Here is an 18,476-nt window from a genome sequence, read left to right as displayed (position 1 = left end):
TCAACGTTTATTTATTTTTGGGACAGAGAGAGACAGAGCATGAACGGGGGAGGGGCAGAGAGAGAGGGAGACACAGAATCGGAAACAGGCTCCAGGCTCTGAGCCATCGGCCCAGAGCCCGACGCGGGGCTCGAACTCACAGACCGCAAGATCGTGACCTGGCTGAAGTCGGACGCTTAACCGACTGCGCCACCCAGGCGCCCCAAAAAGTGACTATTTCTAAAGAATCCTCACCTAACTTACAGAAGGGAAAACATGTATCATAAGTGCTCAATACACATTTGTTGATCATGAATGACTGAGTGGCCAGAGGAGAAATGAAAAATTTAAACACTGAGTAAAAATGAAATGCACTGGTATGATAAGGTGCACTTTCCTCTCAATAACAAAACTAAACTTCCAAACTTTAGAAGAAATAATAAATCTAATAACTGCCAAATCTGTAAGTGTAAAAACGAAAATAAAAACAAAACAAAACAAAACTGTAAGATCTTAATGATTTGAAGTCCCTTAAGCCCATTATGAAGTTTCAGCTGAGACTCTATATGGGTTTGAGAAGCAAGGTTTCCATTTGAGCCAAAGGCTAATTCAAAATCCATAATGATCACCTGCTTAGAAAGGAATTCACTCACCTTGCAGACCACATAAGATTCTTGTGGCTTCCATTAAGAGTTACACAGAGAATGACTATAAACCATGGCATGCAACAAACATTTCTCCAATTCTAATCAATAATAAAATACTGAATAAAAATAGAGACCAATCAAGTGTGTAAAACCAGTACGAGCACTACCAAGCCTTAAAACCTCTCTTGTAAAGCAGGATAAATGCTAAAAAATAATAGTCAAGAACTGTAATACATTAAACTCTATGAGTATTTTTGCAAAAATGCAATTTATTAAGTGTGAAATAAGGATAACTTTTTCCCCCCCATTCTAACTTCACCTTAACAAAGGGGAAAAAAAAAACAAACAACCTTAGGGGGAAAAAAAAATCTCTCGAAAAGTGGTTATTGACAATATAGCTAAAAAACTTCCAAAGATCTTCCTCTATGCTTTGGAACAAATATAAGCATAAGGATTTCATTTATCCATGCAATGGCACAACTTACCAGTAAATTATGGCGCTACATCTAGGTTAGAAGATGCCTATAATGATTAAGGTATTTTCCCATTTTCCTAACAATTAGCAGCTCTAACTAGTTAGAAATCAATTTAATTGAAGAAGAAAATGAGTATTAAACTAAGTACCAAAGTCAGGTGAAGTAAATATGAGCACTGTCACTTAATCCAGAAATTCCATATGTTCCAATTCATATGTTTACATATAGAAAATCAACTTGATTTATAGAGGAATAGTCTTAATTCTCTTAATTCCGTGATTCTTAAATTACACGATTTACTTGTTGTGAATGTTTGCTGAAACAGGTTTTTCGAAAGATTAATAATGCTTCTTTAAAAATCTCTTCTTTGGGGTGCCTGGGTGGCTCAGTCAGTTAAGGGTGCAACCCTTGGTGTCATCTCAGGTCTTATCTCAGGGTTGTGAGTCCGAGCCCCGAATCGGACTTCACACTGGGCATGAAGCCTACTTAAAAAAAAATCGGGGTGCCTGGGTGGCTCAGTCAGCTGACTGAGCCGACTTCGGCTCGGGTCATGATCTCACGGTTCATGGGTTCAAGCCCCGTGTCGGGCTCTGTGCTGACACCTCAGAGCCTGGATCCGGCTTCGGATTCTGTATCTCCCCCTCTCTCTGCTCCTCCCTCCCTCCCTCTCTCTCTCTCTCTCTCTATCAAAAAATGAATAAACGTTAAAAAAAACTTCTTTGTTACTGCATGGAAGGATGTCTTTATTGTTTAATTTACATATTTGTGTTTCTGCATTTAAAACTAATTTTGAGTAAAGTATTTCAGCATAATTTTTAAAACTCATTGCTTAAATAAGAGATCTGAATCGAACTCGTTCCAATGATTGCAATTTAGTAAGTCTTGGTTAATGAAAAGGTAGGGTAATTCCAGTAGTAAACTGCTCATGTTTTAGAAAAGTACATTCAATATTCTATCTGGACAATTTAGTAGCATCTGCTTACCTGTTATTTCAAATGCCTCAAATATTATATTAGTTACATAAGAAAGTGAATGGGATGATCTGAGGACCTAACCTCTAATGAACTCAAGAGTTTCTGGTCCATTATATGAACAAAGCAAAAATAAATACTGGCTCATCACAGAGAAAACATACACTTAATATTACATCAGATATCTGTGTCCAAAGAGTACCCTTTTTAAAAAAAAAAATTTATTTTGAGAGAGAGAGAGAGAGAGGACCTGCACGAGGGGTTGAGAGGGGCAGAGAGAGAAGGAGAGAGAGAGAATCCCAAGCAGGCTCTGTGCTGTCAGTACAGAGCCCCACATGGGGCTCGATCCTACGAACTGTGAGATCATGACCTGAGTCGAAATCAACAGTCGGACACTTAACCTACTGAGCCACTTAGGTGCCCCAAAGAGTACCCTTTTTTTATTGAAGTCAACAATGCTTACCATTTAATTCACCATCTTAATTTTTTTTAGGTATACAGTATAGTAGTGTTAACTCTATGCACATTGTTATCCAACAGTTCTCTAGACATTTTTCATTGTGCAAAACCAAAATTTTAGAGCCGCTGAATAATAACCCCCTTTTCCCTTCTTCCAAAAAAGTTTCTTTTTAAAGGTATTTAGGGCTTTGAAGTTTTTTAAATGGAAGTATCACAGATTTTTATTTTCTTATAATCACAGTACCACAATAAACGGAGCAACAGATTTTATTCCAGTTAGCATCAAGCTGTCCTCTAATATATAAAACCATATATGCAACTGCTATAATGCCTTTCAGTTTTGATAAGTCATATTTGTTCAAAGATTTGCCAATCCTCAAAGGATATCTGAATCATTAATGTAAATTAGGGAGACAGATCATGGGTCTGCCATGTTTTCCTGTAAAGGGCCAATGTGTCAATATTCTAGGCTTCGTAGGCCATATGGCTTCTCTTGCAAATATTCAACTCTGCAACACCATAGCACAAGGCAGCTATGGACAATATATGAATAGATGAGCATGACTGTGTCAATAAAATTTTATTGAAAAAAAAAAAAAAAAACAGGTGGCAGACTAGATTTCTCCTGTGGACCATAAGTTGCCCCTCCCTGAAATAAACACAGAAGGGAAGGGAGGGACAATGACAGAGAGAGGGAGAGGGGCAGGGACAGGAAATAAAGAAAATTTTTAAAAAGTATTCATGGAGTATTATTCCTGAGAACAAATAGGTACTAAGATGAGTTGACATTATTTGTTTTATTGACAAACTTTGATAGTAAAGCCCTAGGAGATGCAACACTCTTTTTTTTTCTTTAGGACTTGTTTCAATGCTGACTGACCTATTGGCATTCAGTGCATCGGCATAAATAATGAAAATATTGATTTTTCAGTAAGTACATAGGATTTGACTTACCTTAATAATGGATGGAATATGACAGTAATATTTCTGGCTCCAGGTTTGCAGACAAATTTTGTTCCTCCACCTTCAATTAGGTTGTCATCAGGACCCCCTTGCAGGAAAAGGAAGAGAGACTGAGCTTACTAGAACATTCCCCAAAAAGAAACCCGGGCTATCTAGATGAATGTTATACTGCCATAAGAAGGACTGTCTTTGCAAACAGTTGCCTTCAGGTCTACAAAATTATTTGGAATGACTGGATCCAGTCTTCTTGATGACGTAAACCGCAGGGGAGCACTTTCACTCTGGAGTGAAAACGTGGAAGCACAATAAAAATAAATTGTGTATTTAAAGAAAGAGGGTAAGGCATGACCCAGTTAAACATGAAAGTTAGGATCTGCTCTCAGCATTGTCCATCTTGGATAGTGCAGCACGTGAAACTTTCCCAAAGAGGAAGTACCATCCAAGTTGTCTGGGGCAGAAAAGGTTGGAGCAGAGACCCATACAGACCTAACTGACCACACTTCACCAAATCTCAGACCCCATTCATTGTAAGACACATTATCAAGTAACACTAAATTTAAGAAAATCCTGTTAATGGGGGCGCCTGGGTGGCTCAGTCAGTTAAGCGTCTGACTTCGGCTCAGGTTATGATCTCACGGTTCATGGGTTCGAACCCCGCGTTGGGTTCTGTGCTGACAGCTCAGAGCCTGGAGCCTGCTTTGGATCCTGTGTCTCCCTCTCTTTCTGCCCCTCCCCCACTCACACTCTGTTTCTGTCTCTCGAAAATGAATAAACGTTAAAAAAAAATTTTTTTTAAATCCTGCTACTGAAACTATATAATGCATCCTTATCTTTTTCTCATTGAAAAGCTTCTTATAGTTTCAATACATACAAGTATGTTATATAATTTATAAATATTTATTTAGGGTTTTTTAAGACTTTAAGGTTTTTAAAATAAATAGGTGTTTACCATAGATCTCTCATACACATTTAATATGGGAGAGTGAGAAAAATGAATTATGATGTTCTTAAAATTACATAATTTTCAGAATCCAGCTTTTCTTAATGACTCACAGTTGTCAATATCCTTGTTTTCTAAACGGTGTCACTAAGTGGGTTTCTTACAGGAGTTCATCCAATATTTTATGCCAGCTGCTGATACCGATCCTGCAAGGTCTAACACTGGTATGCACTTGATGCTATCAGAAGGTTTAAAGAGCAGGTGTTCCAATACTGACCAAGACTCATGCTCTTTCCTCAAAAGGCCCCTAAGAGGTTCATTAATTGAATCAGTGAAGGCTCATGGTATGAGGACTATCCACTCAGCTCACAAACACTGAGGCGAAAACAACTCATTTTGACCGTCTTCTGGTCCACAGCCATTAATAACATGCCATAGACTTAATACAACATCCTGATTTCAGAGGGTTAAAATGCGCAGAAGTGTGCATCTTCGGGTGTTGGGAGAGGTGCTCCCCCTCCCTCCCACACCATTCACATTACCTTCCATTAGAATGAAAATTAACGTAATCCCTGGCCTCTCTCTGTCTTTTATGCGTTCCAGGGGAAGTGAAGTGACTCCCTTGGTAAAACTGAGAAGAAAAAGCTGAGTACGCATGTCTCAGCAACCTCCTTATTCCACTTTAGAAACCAGAATGCCTGTAGTAGATGGTGTTGTCTTGTCAAGTTTAACCAGAAAGGTCTTGCTTTGTCAGAGAGGGATGGAGTGGTCCAGTCCCTTCTGTAAGTGGGTGAGTAAATTTGTCTAATTTTGATTTTCAGTTAGCAAACTCCTTTGGCTCTCAAAGAAGGCTACATCTTTCAGTCTGGCTTATACCAATAAAAGTTGGTATTTCAGCTTCCATCTGCCCGACTTATGTTATTTCCTAATAGTTTCAGAACTCTGACAGTAAAGATAGATGCTATTTCATGGTCTTCCTCAAAATCCTAACAACCTACACTTAAATTATTTCATTTCTTTTTTTGAAATTACATTTTCCTTCTAATTATAGTTCTTTGCATGATACCAAACACAACTAAATCTCATTTGATTTATTATCTACCTTAACAGTCTCTGAGGTATCTTGGAGATTGACTGATAAAAACGTGTGAAGCCTCAGAAATCCATACCCTGGATCATCAAGACTTCCCAGAGGCATCAGAGTCTAGACAAATCCCATTTGGATCAGTTGTCTCTACCAACTAATCAGAGCAAGGCTTTTCTTAAGAAAAACAGAAAATATAATAGTATGTACAGCTCTTGGTTGAAAGTCATAAGCTATTTTTCTCATGGAAAAAATCCATGTTGTATTTACTAGATTTGCACCAGAGATATTAGTGTTCTGCTAAGTCAGTGGTTTTGCATAAGGAGAGCATCAGGGCTACCACAAACATGACTCTTTTAACAAAATCCTTCTCTCGAGGACACACGGTATGGTCACAAACAGAATAAATATATCGTCTTTATCAATACCTCTCTAAGATCATAAAATGAAGCCAGCGCTGAATTACCAAAGAAACGTGTGTGTATGTGTAGAAAAAAAAAAACAGGTTATATTCTGCACTCCAGGAGCAACATCAATAACTTCCTATGAAATAAATCTACATAACAATATAATACCTTCATTTACTGAATATGAACATTTCTCTTAAGAACAAATGTGAGTTAAGACTACATGATTTCCATTGATTTCTAAAAAAGTCTCAGGTTCAATGATTTTAGGTCCTCGATAATTATATATAGACCTGATTAACTTAGCTCCAAACTAGTATGTTCATGCCCACCAAATGCACTGAATACACACACACCTCCGTGCCCTGGTCCACAATGGGCTTCCATTTCCAGGGCCCTGCCTCCTCCCACCATTCCTTCAGGCACCACATCTAGCCTTAAACTTGTCAAATGGGGGGGCACCTGGGTGGCTCAGTCAGTTAAGCCTCTGGCTGTTGGTTTCGGCTCAGGTCATAACCTCACGGTTTCATAAGTTCAAGCCCCACATGGGGCTCTGTGCTGACAGTGCAGAGTCTGCTTGGAATTCTCTCTCTCCCTCTCTATACGCCCCTCCCCCACTCATGCTGTCTCTGTCTCTCTCAAAAATAAATCAACTTTGAAAAATTAAAAAAATAAAGGTTTAAACTGTCAAATGGCCTTCTCCCAGGGTCCACAATTCCCTTAACTGTGACTTCATATGTGATAACCTATATAACCTTAACTTAGGTCACTCTACTTCCATTTCTTTTCTAATACTTACGTAACATTTTCGAACCTGGAATGGAACTTCCTGGAAAATGGTTATAAAAGCATACATTTGCTGAATGAAGGAAGAAACACCTAACTTAGATGTTACTGGAATTATATGAGAAAGTATACGTGCAAGTCCTTTGTAAACTGTCAAAAACCTAACAAACATAAGCAATTCTCTCTGTATGCCCAGAGCCTTATGGGTAATAGGTGTGTTTAATCACCATTTGTGGATGGCAATCATATGAGAAACGTAGATAACAAAAGATCCAATACCAAAAATAAGGCCCAAGGGCCACTAGAAATGTCAGTGACAGGGAGATTAGGCTGTGAAATGGCCAGCATCCGGCTGGAACCTAAGTAATAGTTGCATTTGTTCCCTGTTAGCTCTAGAAAGGTGATTACTGCCTTCCAGAATAGGGTGAAACTAAATAAAAAGTAGAGCTTGGGAAGAAATACCTCAACCTCCAACCAAAATTCCACCTGTAGGAACCTCATACATGCTTCCAGTCCCGTCGCAAACACCATCTGCCCTCCATCTGATGTGATTTCCTCTTTGCGACAAGTTCAAATCCAGCTTACTATATATTACCAATAAACAGCACCAACCCAATGAAGATATTCTTGTCAAACCATCGTCCTAAAATAAACAGGTAGGAACCAAAAGTAAAGGCCGTGGCCAAAGACCATATGGTCTGAGTCTCTAATCCTCCGAGATTTAGTCTAGCATTGCAATATTCCGGGTGAGAAACACACGCCTCCTCACACGCCTTCCTGTAATCAAGCAATCTGGGAGCTGCTGTCACGAACGTTCTTAAGGAACATGTTCAATCCTGAGAAGAGCACGAAAGGGGCCAGAGCATCTCCTTCCCCTTCATTCATTATGCTTACAGTCTAATCTCAGCTGTCAGAGGCCGGGTGATAGGCACCAGAGGAAATGCGGAATGATGATGGATGGTTAGAGAGAAGGAGAAACTGACAATAGTATCGAGTAGAATACATATTGTGCAGAAAGGGGAGGAAATGCCCCAGTCACATTTTAGTTTCTAACAACGAGGACAATGGTTTGACAGGCTCTTGCAGACAAGTGGCAAGAGGCCCCAAGGCCACCCAAAGACTGCTGGGATGGCAGCATCTTAGTGCTCACAATCTGGGCTTTTTAGAATTCGTTGACACAGAAGTGATTAGCTCCTAAGCTTATTTATTCCTTGATTCTTCCCAACTGGAATTTGATGGCATTTATAATGAATATGGTCATGTTAATAAAACAGAAATCGAAAAGCCCAGCCTCAGAAAGAAATGGAAACAAATGTTCTCGCTGCGAGGACTACATGGTATGGTGGGAAAAATCAGTAAGATCGATGTCAGACCCCAGATGTGCTACTTGATATTATAAGTGACAGAATTATTTAAATTTTCTGAGCCTCAGCTTTCCCATTTATAAAATACATACTGAAATAAACTCTTCCAAAGACTTGTGGTGAGAACGTACTTAAGGGGATTCAGTACAGGGTTTGACACCTAGTGTATCTCAAATAAATGGTCTCCTTTTCTCATTAGAATTACCAAACAGTTAAGGGTCTAACTGATCACTCACACACACAATCACCGAAACATAAACTAAAATACAAAAGGTCCAATTTTTAAAATGTTATTCCTGCTACTTTAGGCAGCACTGGAGGAGTCGAGCGTTAGCAAGGCCATTAGAACATGTCTGTCTTATTTGGGGGGCATGATTATTGCAGTGCAAGGTTAGAAAACTGCTGAGAACACTTAGAGCATGACAGAATAAAATCTGCCTTTCTCTACTTTTAGTTTTTCAATTAAAAAGAGTATTGAGGGGAGCCTGGGTGGCTCAGTTGGTTAAGTGTCCGACTTCGGCTCAGGTCATGATCTCACGGTTTGTGAATTCAAGCCCCGTTGTCGGGCTCTGTGCTGACAGCTCAGAGCCTGGAGCCTGCTTCGCATTCTGTGTCTCCTCCTCTCTCTGCCCCTCCCCAACTTGTGCTCTGTCTCTCTATAGCTCTCAAAAAATAAATAAATAAATAAATGTAAAAAAAAAAATTTTTTTTTTTTTAAATACTACTGAGGCACCAGGTGGCTCAGTCGGTTAAAAGTCCAACTTCGGTTCAGGTCACGATCTCACTCATGGTTGGTGAGTTCGAGCCCCACATCAGGCTCTGTACTGACAGTGTGGAGCCTGCCTAAAATTCTCTCTCTCCCTCCCTCTGCACCTCCCCAACTCGTGTGTGCATGCTGTCTCTTGCTCTCTCAAAGTAAATTTTAAAAAATAAAAATAAAATAAAAAGTAAAAAAATAATATTAAATGTATAGATATTATGATTATGAATTGTTTGTGCCAAGTGCTTGGATGGAAACAGTACAGAGTCTGATGGTCAACTGTGCTGAGCCATAGAAAGCAGCATGCCTTATCTGACATGTTCAACATGGCCTGGATTTCAACTTGGCCTTTCCACATTGAAAAGAACCACACTGAAGATGAATTTCTTTTTACAGCAAATACTTTGCTTCATAAACACTTTTGAAGGATTATAAAAATGCATTCTGATTGCATCAATAAACAGGGTCTTTAATTGGCTCTAAGAGCCTGCTGAATGTTCTAAGAATTCCCTGAATTCACAGCTGTCACCTTGCCAGAAGCCTTCTCTTAGATTAAGTTCTTTAGCAAGTTCCCATTCTAAAGCACAGATTATCATTAGGACTCAATGCTGTTGCTGCTGTTACCTCCAATGCTGGGAGCTATGACAGGGACTATCTATGAGTTTGGGGTTTGGTGCGAGATTAAGAAGAAAACAGACGTACGATATTTATTCTTACACTCAAATAACTTACTATTACGGTCAAGTCAAGCAAATCAAGATTGGTGGTAACATCCCATTGCTCATGGTAAGTTGCTGTTGGACCTGGGAATAAACCCCTTCAAGGAAAGGATCATCTTTTGGACTCAACTCTCACTAAGTCTATAATGATTAACAACAATACAATCTTGTTCATGGATGTATCTCTTGTGCTTAGGATAGTTTCCGGCACACAATAAGTACTTGGTAAGTGTTTGTTGAGTATTTATTATTTACATGAATAAACAAATGAACAAACAAAAAAATGATAATGTCTTTTTTAGATCTAGTGAATTCTAAGTGCAAACCACGTAGGAACAAATAGCAAATGTGTTTTGCATAAAGTATGCAAAGTAAGGAATCATGTTTCAGCAAAATGCTAAAAAATTATAATAAATATTATTTATAGAAAACAATCTCCCAAGTAGAAACAAATTAGTTATCCCCACCATTAGAGGAATAAATGCCTTGTCTATATTTCATTGCTCAATTATATTTTATTCCCAGGTAGCTCTAATTTTGTACTGTGTAGATAAAGAAGACAGGTGTCAAGTATATGCAGATATGAGGAAGAAGGTCAAGAGGGGGAGAGGGGATTCGTGTTTATTAAACATCTACCAGGAAACTGACACTGTGCCGGACCCTTAGCATAAAACATCTCACTTAATCCTAGTAATATCCCTGTAATATTATTACTCAACATAGAGACGAGGAAATGGGAGGCTCTGGGGCAGGGGGTGCAGAGCCTTGCTCAAAATCAAAACCACACATGGCAGGTTCAGTATTTAAACAGTTTTTCCCAATATACATACGCTACAATGTGCTTAATATCACTTTATGTTCCAAGAAACTCACAGGTAGAATAAATTGACACAGATGAGGAGCACCTGGGTGGCTCAGTTGGTTTAAGCATCTGACTTCGGCTCAGGTCATGAGGTTGCAATTTGTGAGTTCAAGCCCCACGTGGGGCTCTGTGCTGACAGCTAAGAGTCTGGAGCCTGCTTTGGATTCTGTGCCGCCCTCTCTCTCTGCCCCTCCCCTGCTCGCACTCGGTCTGTCTGTCACTCTCTCTCTTGCTCAAAAATAAACAAATATAAAAAAATTAAAACAAATGACACAGATGATGGGTGACATAGGAAAACTCTAAAACTGGGAGTAGTAAACCCTGATTTTACAGTGGTTTGACACCTAAAATCCATTTTCCACGGAATCGACACTAAATAGAGCAGTTGATTATCCAAGTCAATGTACAAAAAGCCTCTCTGATCAAAAATGTAAGCGAAGCCTGACAAAAACAACATTCTACAGATAAAACCATCATGTAAGCAATGATTCTGGGGGGAAGACACTTAATGGTCCAACTGAGGCCAGAAATAACTTTCCTCTCTAATGTAGTCCCAGCAGCAAGACCCAGAACTAACTCTATTTCTCCCCATCTCTCCTGACTAGCCAGCACTGCATATAATGACCCCTCCAACTCCAAACTACTGGTGAGGGTTCCTTGGAGGTCCAGGAACACGAGGGTAGGAAGACAGGAAAGGGTCTGGCCCTTCATCAGGAGGGAGCTTTGGAGCGTCTGCCTGCATCAATACCCAAAATACAAACAGAAGCCCACTTTTTTTGCTTCCTCTTTTTAAAGGAATCCCAGTGGCTCTCCCTCGCTTTGTCTTTTCCTGTTACATCTGAGGAAGGATTTCTTGATAATCCCTCTATACTGTTGAGGGCCCAGGTGGGCTGAAATAACTGCAATTTATAGCAGCACCATATTGCTGTGGAATATTCTAGAGCAGAAGTAAGAATGGAGAAGAGACACAAGACTCTGAGAGCTAGAGGTGAGGATTTACCAGCCGAATGGAGCAAAAGAACAAGGGGAAAAGGAGTCAAAGGTTCTCGTAAGAAAGACATTCCAATGATCCACCACAGAGGGGTCAAGGCTTGGTGAGAAATAAATGAGACTTGGAAAGCGCCCTGACTGATGATAAGCAGTGCAAGCTGTCACGTGGGGATTTCTCGCGGATCAGAGTTTTTATGGCTGAAGTCAGAGACAGAGAAGATTTAAAAGGAATGGAGGTTGTAGTCAGGGACATACTTAGAACTATCTCTCTCCTCGCCTTCCCTGTGGTCATCACAGGAAGCCCTGAGTTAGAAACAAGGTGAGGTGGGGCAGTAAGTCTGATGGTCAGGAGTTACAGAATTGGGCAGCAGCAGAGGCTGGGGGCGGGGCAAGGCTGAGAAATGAAAGAAATAAAGGAAATTCCAAGGACCTCAGCCCTGAGGAAGAAGGGGAAGTTCCTTTCGGCCCCTCTCTAGTGTCACCCACAGGTAAAAAGCGTAACGTACAGAAGGAGGATCTAAATTACAGACTGCCTAGTGACAGGTTATTGTGAGACAAACAGTCCATGTTCTGAAGTATAAGGAGCAGCGCATGTGTATGCGCAGTACCTTGTGTCGACTGGAACCTCAATGTGAGCGGACTGCTAGGAAGCAAAAACCTCACCCGAGTCTTGCTTCAGGTAAGACTCTCTCTCCCAGACGTTTGGCGACACAGCATGAAATCGTTATTTTTTGGTCACGTAACAGGGTGAATTTCTCGTGGAGAAATTTTTATAAAGCCAGAAATACCATATTCGTTGGTGGTTCAAGAATGCAATACATTCTATTTCCCAAATAACACGTGAATTTATAATTATTTTTCTGGGGTGGTGTCTTGGCTTAAAAAAGAAAATAAGAAAAAAATCTTTAATCATCTTGCTAACAATGAATTCAACGATGTTTCGGACGGAGGAATGACAAGGAACCAAAAACAACGAAACAACAGATTTTAAGGTTAATGGAGCTCACCCTGAGCCATCGGTAAAACGTGTTCACCCGGTGCTCTTCCGTGAGCGTAAGTCAAAGGCGGCTCCATTAGTAACAGTACAGACTATTTCTCTAATGGAGTCTGAAATGGCATGCTCTATGAAGAGCATAATGTAAGATATGAGCCAATTACCGAAGGATCCACAGTCCCTGCATGCATATTTTTAAATGGTTGATCAATAAGGCACAAGGGAACTTTAATTGACCATTTTTGAGAAGCATTCCTATCTTAGTGACATTACCCTGCAACTCACTTTATTTTAAGGCTACATAAGGAGACGGCATTGATTCTTTCTCCTTCCACTCTTTAACTGATTCCCTAGTTTTAATTATCTTGAATCTACTAAATAGGTTTTAGCGGTTAGCCGGGTATATCTAACGCAAAGATTTTTGTGTGGGTAAGCTGGAGTCCCCTCCTTTATCATGTGTCTGATTTCTGTCACTTAGCATGTTTTCAAAGTTCATCCATGTTGTAGCATTTATCAGTACTTCATTTAAGTTGGAGTAATATTCCAGTGTGTGTATATACCACAGTTAGTTTATCTAACTCACCAACTGATGAACGTGGATACTTTCACTTGGGACTATTATGAACAACACTACTAGGAACATCCATATACAAGTTCTGTGTGGACATATGTTTCCAGTTCTCTTCCATATATACCTAGAATTTGAATTGCCGGGTCATACAGTAACTCTATGTTTAACATTTTGAGGAAATGGGAGACTGTCTTCCAAGCAAGCTGCACTCCAATGCTCACTGTTGTTATTCTCTTTAATAACTATTTAAAAGAAAATCTGTGCATTGGGGCGGGGAGGTGATGAGTAGCCCACAGAGGAAGTGTAAGTATTTTGTTCTCCAGAAGAACCCTTTCCCACCAGCCCCAGATGTCCCCCTGCCTCTTGTAGGGGTGACCCTGTTTTGAAGGATCACTGCAGAAACATTACCAGTGTAACAAGTGGATGGCAGGGCAGAAGTCTTTGGAAATTGGTACAACCGGGAAATTCTCCGTCCGATCTGTACTGTTTCAACTAAGTGTCTGTGTTGGTTCACCGACCACGATTAAACCTGACAATAAGGATTCTCTCCTCACTCATGTTTCAGATTGCCAAAGATTTTACCATTAGCTCAGTAGTTCTCGTTAAAATAAAGCCAAGAGTGATACGAAGGATGACAGGATGCAGTGAATTTCTCTAATCAGATGAGCCCATCTCAGTGCTGACCTAACATGTATGTTCGACTAGTCAGGAGTCTTCCCATGATGGCTTGCCAGCTGAGTAGTGGATTTATGGTGCGGATGAGTATCAAGCTGAACACAGACTGAGCCCATTAATCTTATTTTGCCTGTGAAATGGTCTATGATGGTGCCCAGGCCACTGGAAATGACTGGTGCATAAATACACTAGTTCGTATAGAAGAAATGGTATTGTTAAATGTTGTCATTGTCTCCATGCTCACAGATGTGCTTAAATCTAAGGATGCCCATAGTAAGAAAGAAATTATTTTGAAGGGCCTAATGTGACAGGTAGGAAGTGTAATAACCCTAAATGACTGTAAGAGGTAAGAGAGAGAAAGGTCTCCTTGAAGACAAATTTAGAGTCAAACTACAAGTTGCAAAACATGGTAGGGTTTAACTTACTGACAAAGATAATGAGTGCTGGCATCCAAACAGAAACAGCATTATTTCATGGCTCATTGGAAGCATCTGGATGACTAAGGCACAGGTGGCTTTAAATAACTTTCCCAGCAAACCCATGGTCACTCTTTAGGGTTAATCAGCAACAGTCAACTTTCCAGGCACTCTAGGCGACAACTCTTGGAATATTCCCACAGAATTAAAATCAGCCTTCCAAACCAGCTAAGCATGAGCCGTGACATGATCAACACTCAAAATTACAGCTGGCAGGGGGTTTATTTTTTCCCCCTCTGTGTCTATATAAATAGAGCATAACATAGGATTGTGTCTGCCCTATGTTCAGCAAAAAAATTGATTTAAAAAATTGTGTTTTACAATCTATCCAGACTGTCCATCCCCTACAGCTCTCAAATGCTATATATATATATTTTTTTTACCTAAACCAAATAAAAGAGTAGTGAATTTTTCCAGTCTTATTTCCTCCACATTTATCTGGCATGCTTATATCTTGCACTTGTCAAAATTTTTATTTTCCATTCCATCAGTCATGATTGTCATAACGTGTGTATACATACATATGGATATATATATATATATATATATATATATATATATATATATATATATCTTCATCCCTCCTTCAACGTTAACATTTTACATATTACTTAACTCCATAATTCTGGCTCTAGGCATTTCCTTCCATCCTCAATAAAAATAAACACCATCATGGGGGAACTTAAGATTTGGCAACAAGCATGTTCATCATAGAACAGTAAATTCAACTTTTAAAAAGTCAATTAAAATGCAAAATAACAGGGACTTAGTTACAAACATACACACAAATCTACATATACATAAGTGATACAAACATGTATGTATGAATGTATGTATGTACGTATGTATAACTGGAATATGATACAGCCATTAAAAATATACAGGCTGCAGGGTGCCTGGGTGGCTCAGTCGGTAAGCGTCCGACTTCAGCTCAGGTCATGATCTCACGGTTCGTGAGTTTGAGCCCCGCGTCGGGCTCTGTGTTGACAGCTCAGAGCCTGGAGCCTACTTCGGATTCTGTGCCTCTCTCTCAATCTGCCCCATCCCCATTCATGCTCTGTCTCTCTCTGTCTTAAAAAATAAATAAAACATTTAAAATTTTTTTTAAAAATACAGACACTGCAATAAGGCAAGAAAAAGACATAACAGACAGGAGCCATTAGGGCAAAAGTTATTAACTAAAATATCATTGTGAGATAAACCAATATTAAGTGTTTCATAGCTGCAATACTGAATGTCTGATGATTTGATTCTTTTGTAAACCATCTCTGTTGAATCTTGCTCCTGGATCCTCATTTTCTGGATATATTGTGTATCGTGTATGTGTGCACATATGTGTGGAAAAGTGTGTGTTATACAAGTTCATATTCCTTAGAAATTTGTCTGTAATAATTCTTGAAGGCCTGGTTTAAAGATAGGTTCCATCAGAAAAGATCAGCAATGGCTTCTGCTAGTTAACAAGAGAACTACCAACCTGGAGCCCAAACTCTTGCTTTAAAATTTTCTCACACCACCCAGATGATGTTTATTTTGGCAGCAAATGTGGTTTTTTCTGGGGATTTTTCCTGCTTTCAGCCTATGCCAAGGTGACCAATTTTCTTCCAGTCCCTTACAGGAGATGGGAAGATTATGGAGAAAAGGATGGTATTTCTAGATGATCCATGTACTCTATATGGAGTTTGGGGGTAACTTTCTGTTAGACTCCCCAGGCTGGGAAGGTTCTGGGCTTTGTTCCTACTCTGTGCCTTGCAAGTTCACTTGGGTTTGGCAAGTACTTTCAAGGTAAAAACTGGCTTGGAAGTACTTTCCCCAATACCTCTCTGGAGTCCTTTTACTGCTTCCAATAATCCTAACTTTCTTGCCAGCTCATCAAAGCAATTTAACACATTGTTTTTTTTATTTAAAAAAAAAATTTTTTTTTTAACGTTTATTTATTTTTGAGACAGAGAGAGACAGAGCATGAACAGGGGAGGGGCAGAGAGAGAGGGAGACACAGAATCTGAAATGGGCTCCAGGCTCTGAGCTGTCAGCACAGAGCCCAACGCGGGCTCGAACTCACAGACCGTGAGATCATGACCTGAGACGAAGTCGGACGCTTAACCGACGGAGCCACCCAGGCGCCCCGATTTAACACATTTTTAAGTTTTCACCCAACACTTGAAGTTCTTTCACGCGACGATCAACGAAGATACCAGTCATACTGCTAGAAAGAAAAGTCTCCACACAACATACTCTTTATAGAACAGTCTACAATTCCCCCCTGAATTCAACTATTCCGACACAAGTATCTTTGGATTCTATATAGATATCTCTATTCCTGTTTGCTATTGGTTTTCAGTCAGTTCTCATGGTTAGCCTAAGATAATCATTACAAATACACAAAAATTAATAGAATAAAAATAATACAGCTTTTGCCTTAAATGTTATCAGTTAACTTGAAAGAGTGAAATAAACAATATAGAATAAAATGGAATTTGATATAGATTATAATCAGATGTAAAGAAATGAAGTCCTCCTTCTTTGATATCAAGTAATTTTATGTCACAACAAGAAAGCTGTTTAACCTCCCTGAGGCTTCTTTTTCTTACCAATAAAATAAAGAGAATGAACCAGATAGTGTAGTCTTGAGAAACCATTCCATTTATGAATTTTTATTTCCTAGATCATAAAATTTCCTTTGGAATATATTCTACCCATTGGTTTTATTTACATTTTCTGATACTGTGTAACAATATGGTAGCACCTTTATCAAGTAGAAATGTATGCCCAATTATTATAATCATTGAGATACCATATGCAATAATCCTAATGGGATTTAAAATGGGAATGAACGGTATTTTTGCTTTGGGATATTAGTTACGCTTCAGGAAAAAATAATTAGTATCATTTTGGTCTGACATTTTTACACCATCTAATTATGATTATATATGCTCTCTTTCTCTTATGGGAAGCATCTTAGATCCTGCCTTGATTATCACAAGAATTCCCCAATGCAGAGAAATAAAATGGGCAAACTCATGGCATGTCTGTGCAATTTTAACCTAAAATGTTTCTTAATTATTCACCCCAAACCAGGTATCAGAAGTGTATACAAATCACTATAATCAATGGTTTTCAAAATAGCAATTCTGACAGAAATGCATTTAATATGAAAACACTATTTAATTGATTTCAATCTGTAATTAGGAACTGAGCATCTCTGTGCCTAGGAGTGGGCTCACAAGCATATAAACCTAACTAATAGACACAGTACAGTCCGTGACCTCAAGAAATTCACATTTTGATCGGGGTATAAAAAAGAACACACTAAAAGTTGGAGTCAAAGCTATTATAAAATGTAGCAAAAAAGGATGAAAAATAGCATTCCAACAAGACACAAGTACTACACTTTAGTTTGGAAACCAACTTACATATGCATAATAAAATTCACGGAAGATATATAAAGTTACAGTTTTGGGGGAGAGAAAATACGACAGTGATCCTCTACAAAGTAGCCCAATATTAACAGAAGAAAATAGACTGACAAAAATAACATGTAACACAGAACTCCTAATATTGGTATTATTGGTTTTACTGGTATCAGGTCAATACTCCATCAGGCTGAGAAAAAATAATGACTCGATCACACAACAAAAGAGCTACTGATCAACATTTTCGAAATACATCATATAAAATTACTGCTACAACTTTCTTCCTGGAAAAGTATGTTTCTTTTGTATTTCTTCAAAGATCAGTGAATTTGCTTTTTAAATGTTGCTTTTCAAAAGCCTAAAATATAGACAAGGCTTTTCTTAAAATAAAATGCACAAAAGAATGCCTTGTCAATTTAGCTCAGGAGGGACCAGAGAAGAGCTGAGGTTACTAACAAAGAGGCTCTGAAGATTCTTAGACAAAGCAACCTAGACCTATAAAGTAATGGTTCGTGGACACAGCTTTAGTGTAAACATTAAAAAAACAAACAAACAAACAAACAAACCAAAAAAAAAAACCCCTCAACCAGCAAGCACCACTCCAGCAATAGAGAACTAAGGGGAGAAAGAACACAGAGACTGGAGGCAGATAAATTCAAATGCATTCAACAAATATTTATTAAGTACCAACCACGTATAAGTTCCACATGAGGTCCCGCCAATAGGAACAGCAACATCAACCTTTGGTCGCTCATGTCTAAAACCTTGGAGTTATGCTCACTCTTCTATTTTGTTCATGCCTCCGGTCATCCCATCCACCGGCAAATCCTATCAGTTCAACTCTCAAAACACAGAATCCAGTCCTTCTCACAACGCTCACTGAAAACTCCTTTCTAAACCACCACCATCTCTCTCCTGATTATCGGTGTTTTAACTGGTTTCC

General features: G+C 39.1%; 1 protein-coding gene across 4 annotated transcripts in view; it reads right to left on the bottom strand.

The window, feature by feature from the left end:
• The window catches only part of EXOC4 (exocyst complex component 4), a 766,053-nt gene that overhangs the window by 417,438 nt on the left and 330,139 nt on the right, over window positions 1–18,476 (bottom strand). For all 4 annotated transcript variants that reach the window (XM_045495680.1, XM_045495681.1, XM_045495683.1 and 1 more), the window contains exon 10: window positions 3,487–3,583. In XM_045495680.1, the coding sequence (XP_045351636.1) occupies window positions 3,487–3,583 (97 nt within the window). The remainder of the gene's footprint in view (window positions 1–3,486; window positions 3,584–18,476) is intronic.

This window comes from Leopardus geoffroyi, chromosome A2, assembly GCF_018350155.1.
Source record: "Leopardus geoffroyi isolate Oge1 chromosome A2, O.geoffroyi_Oge1_pat1.0, whole genome shotgun sequence".
Lineage (NCBI taxonomy): Eukaryota > Metazoa > Chordata > Mammalia > Carnivora > Felidae > Leopardus > Leopardus geoffroyi.
This window is presented reverse-complemented; position numbering and strand designations above follow the sequence as displayed.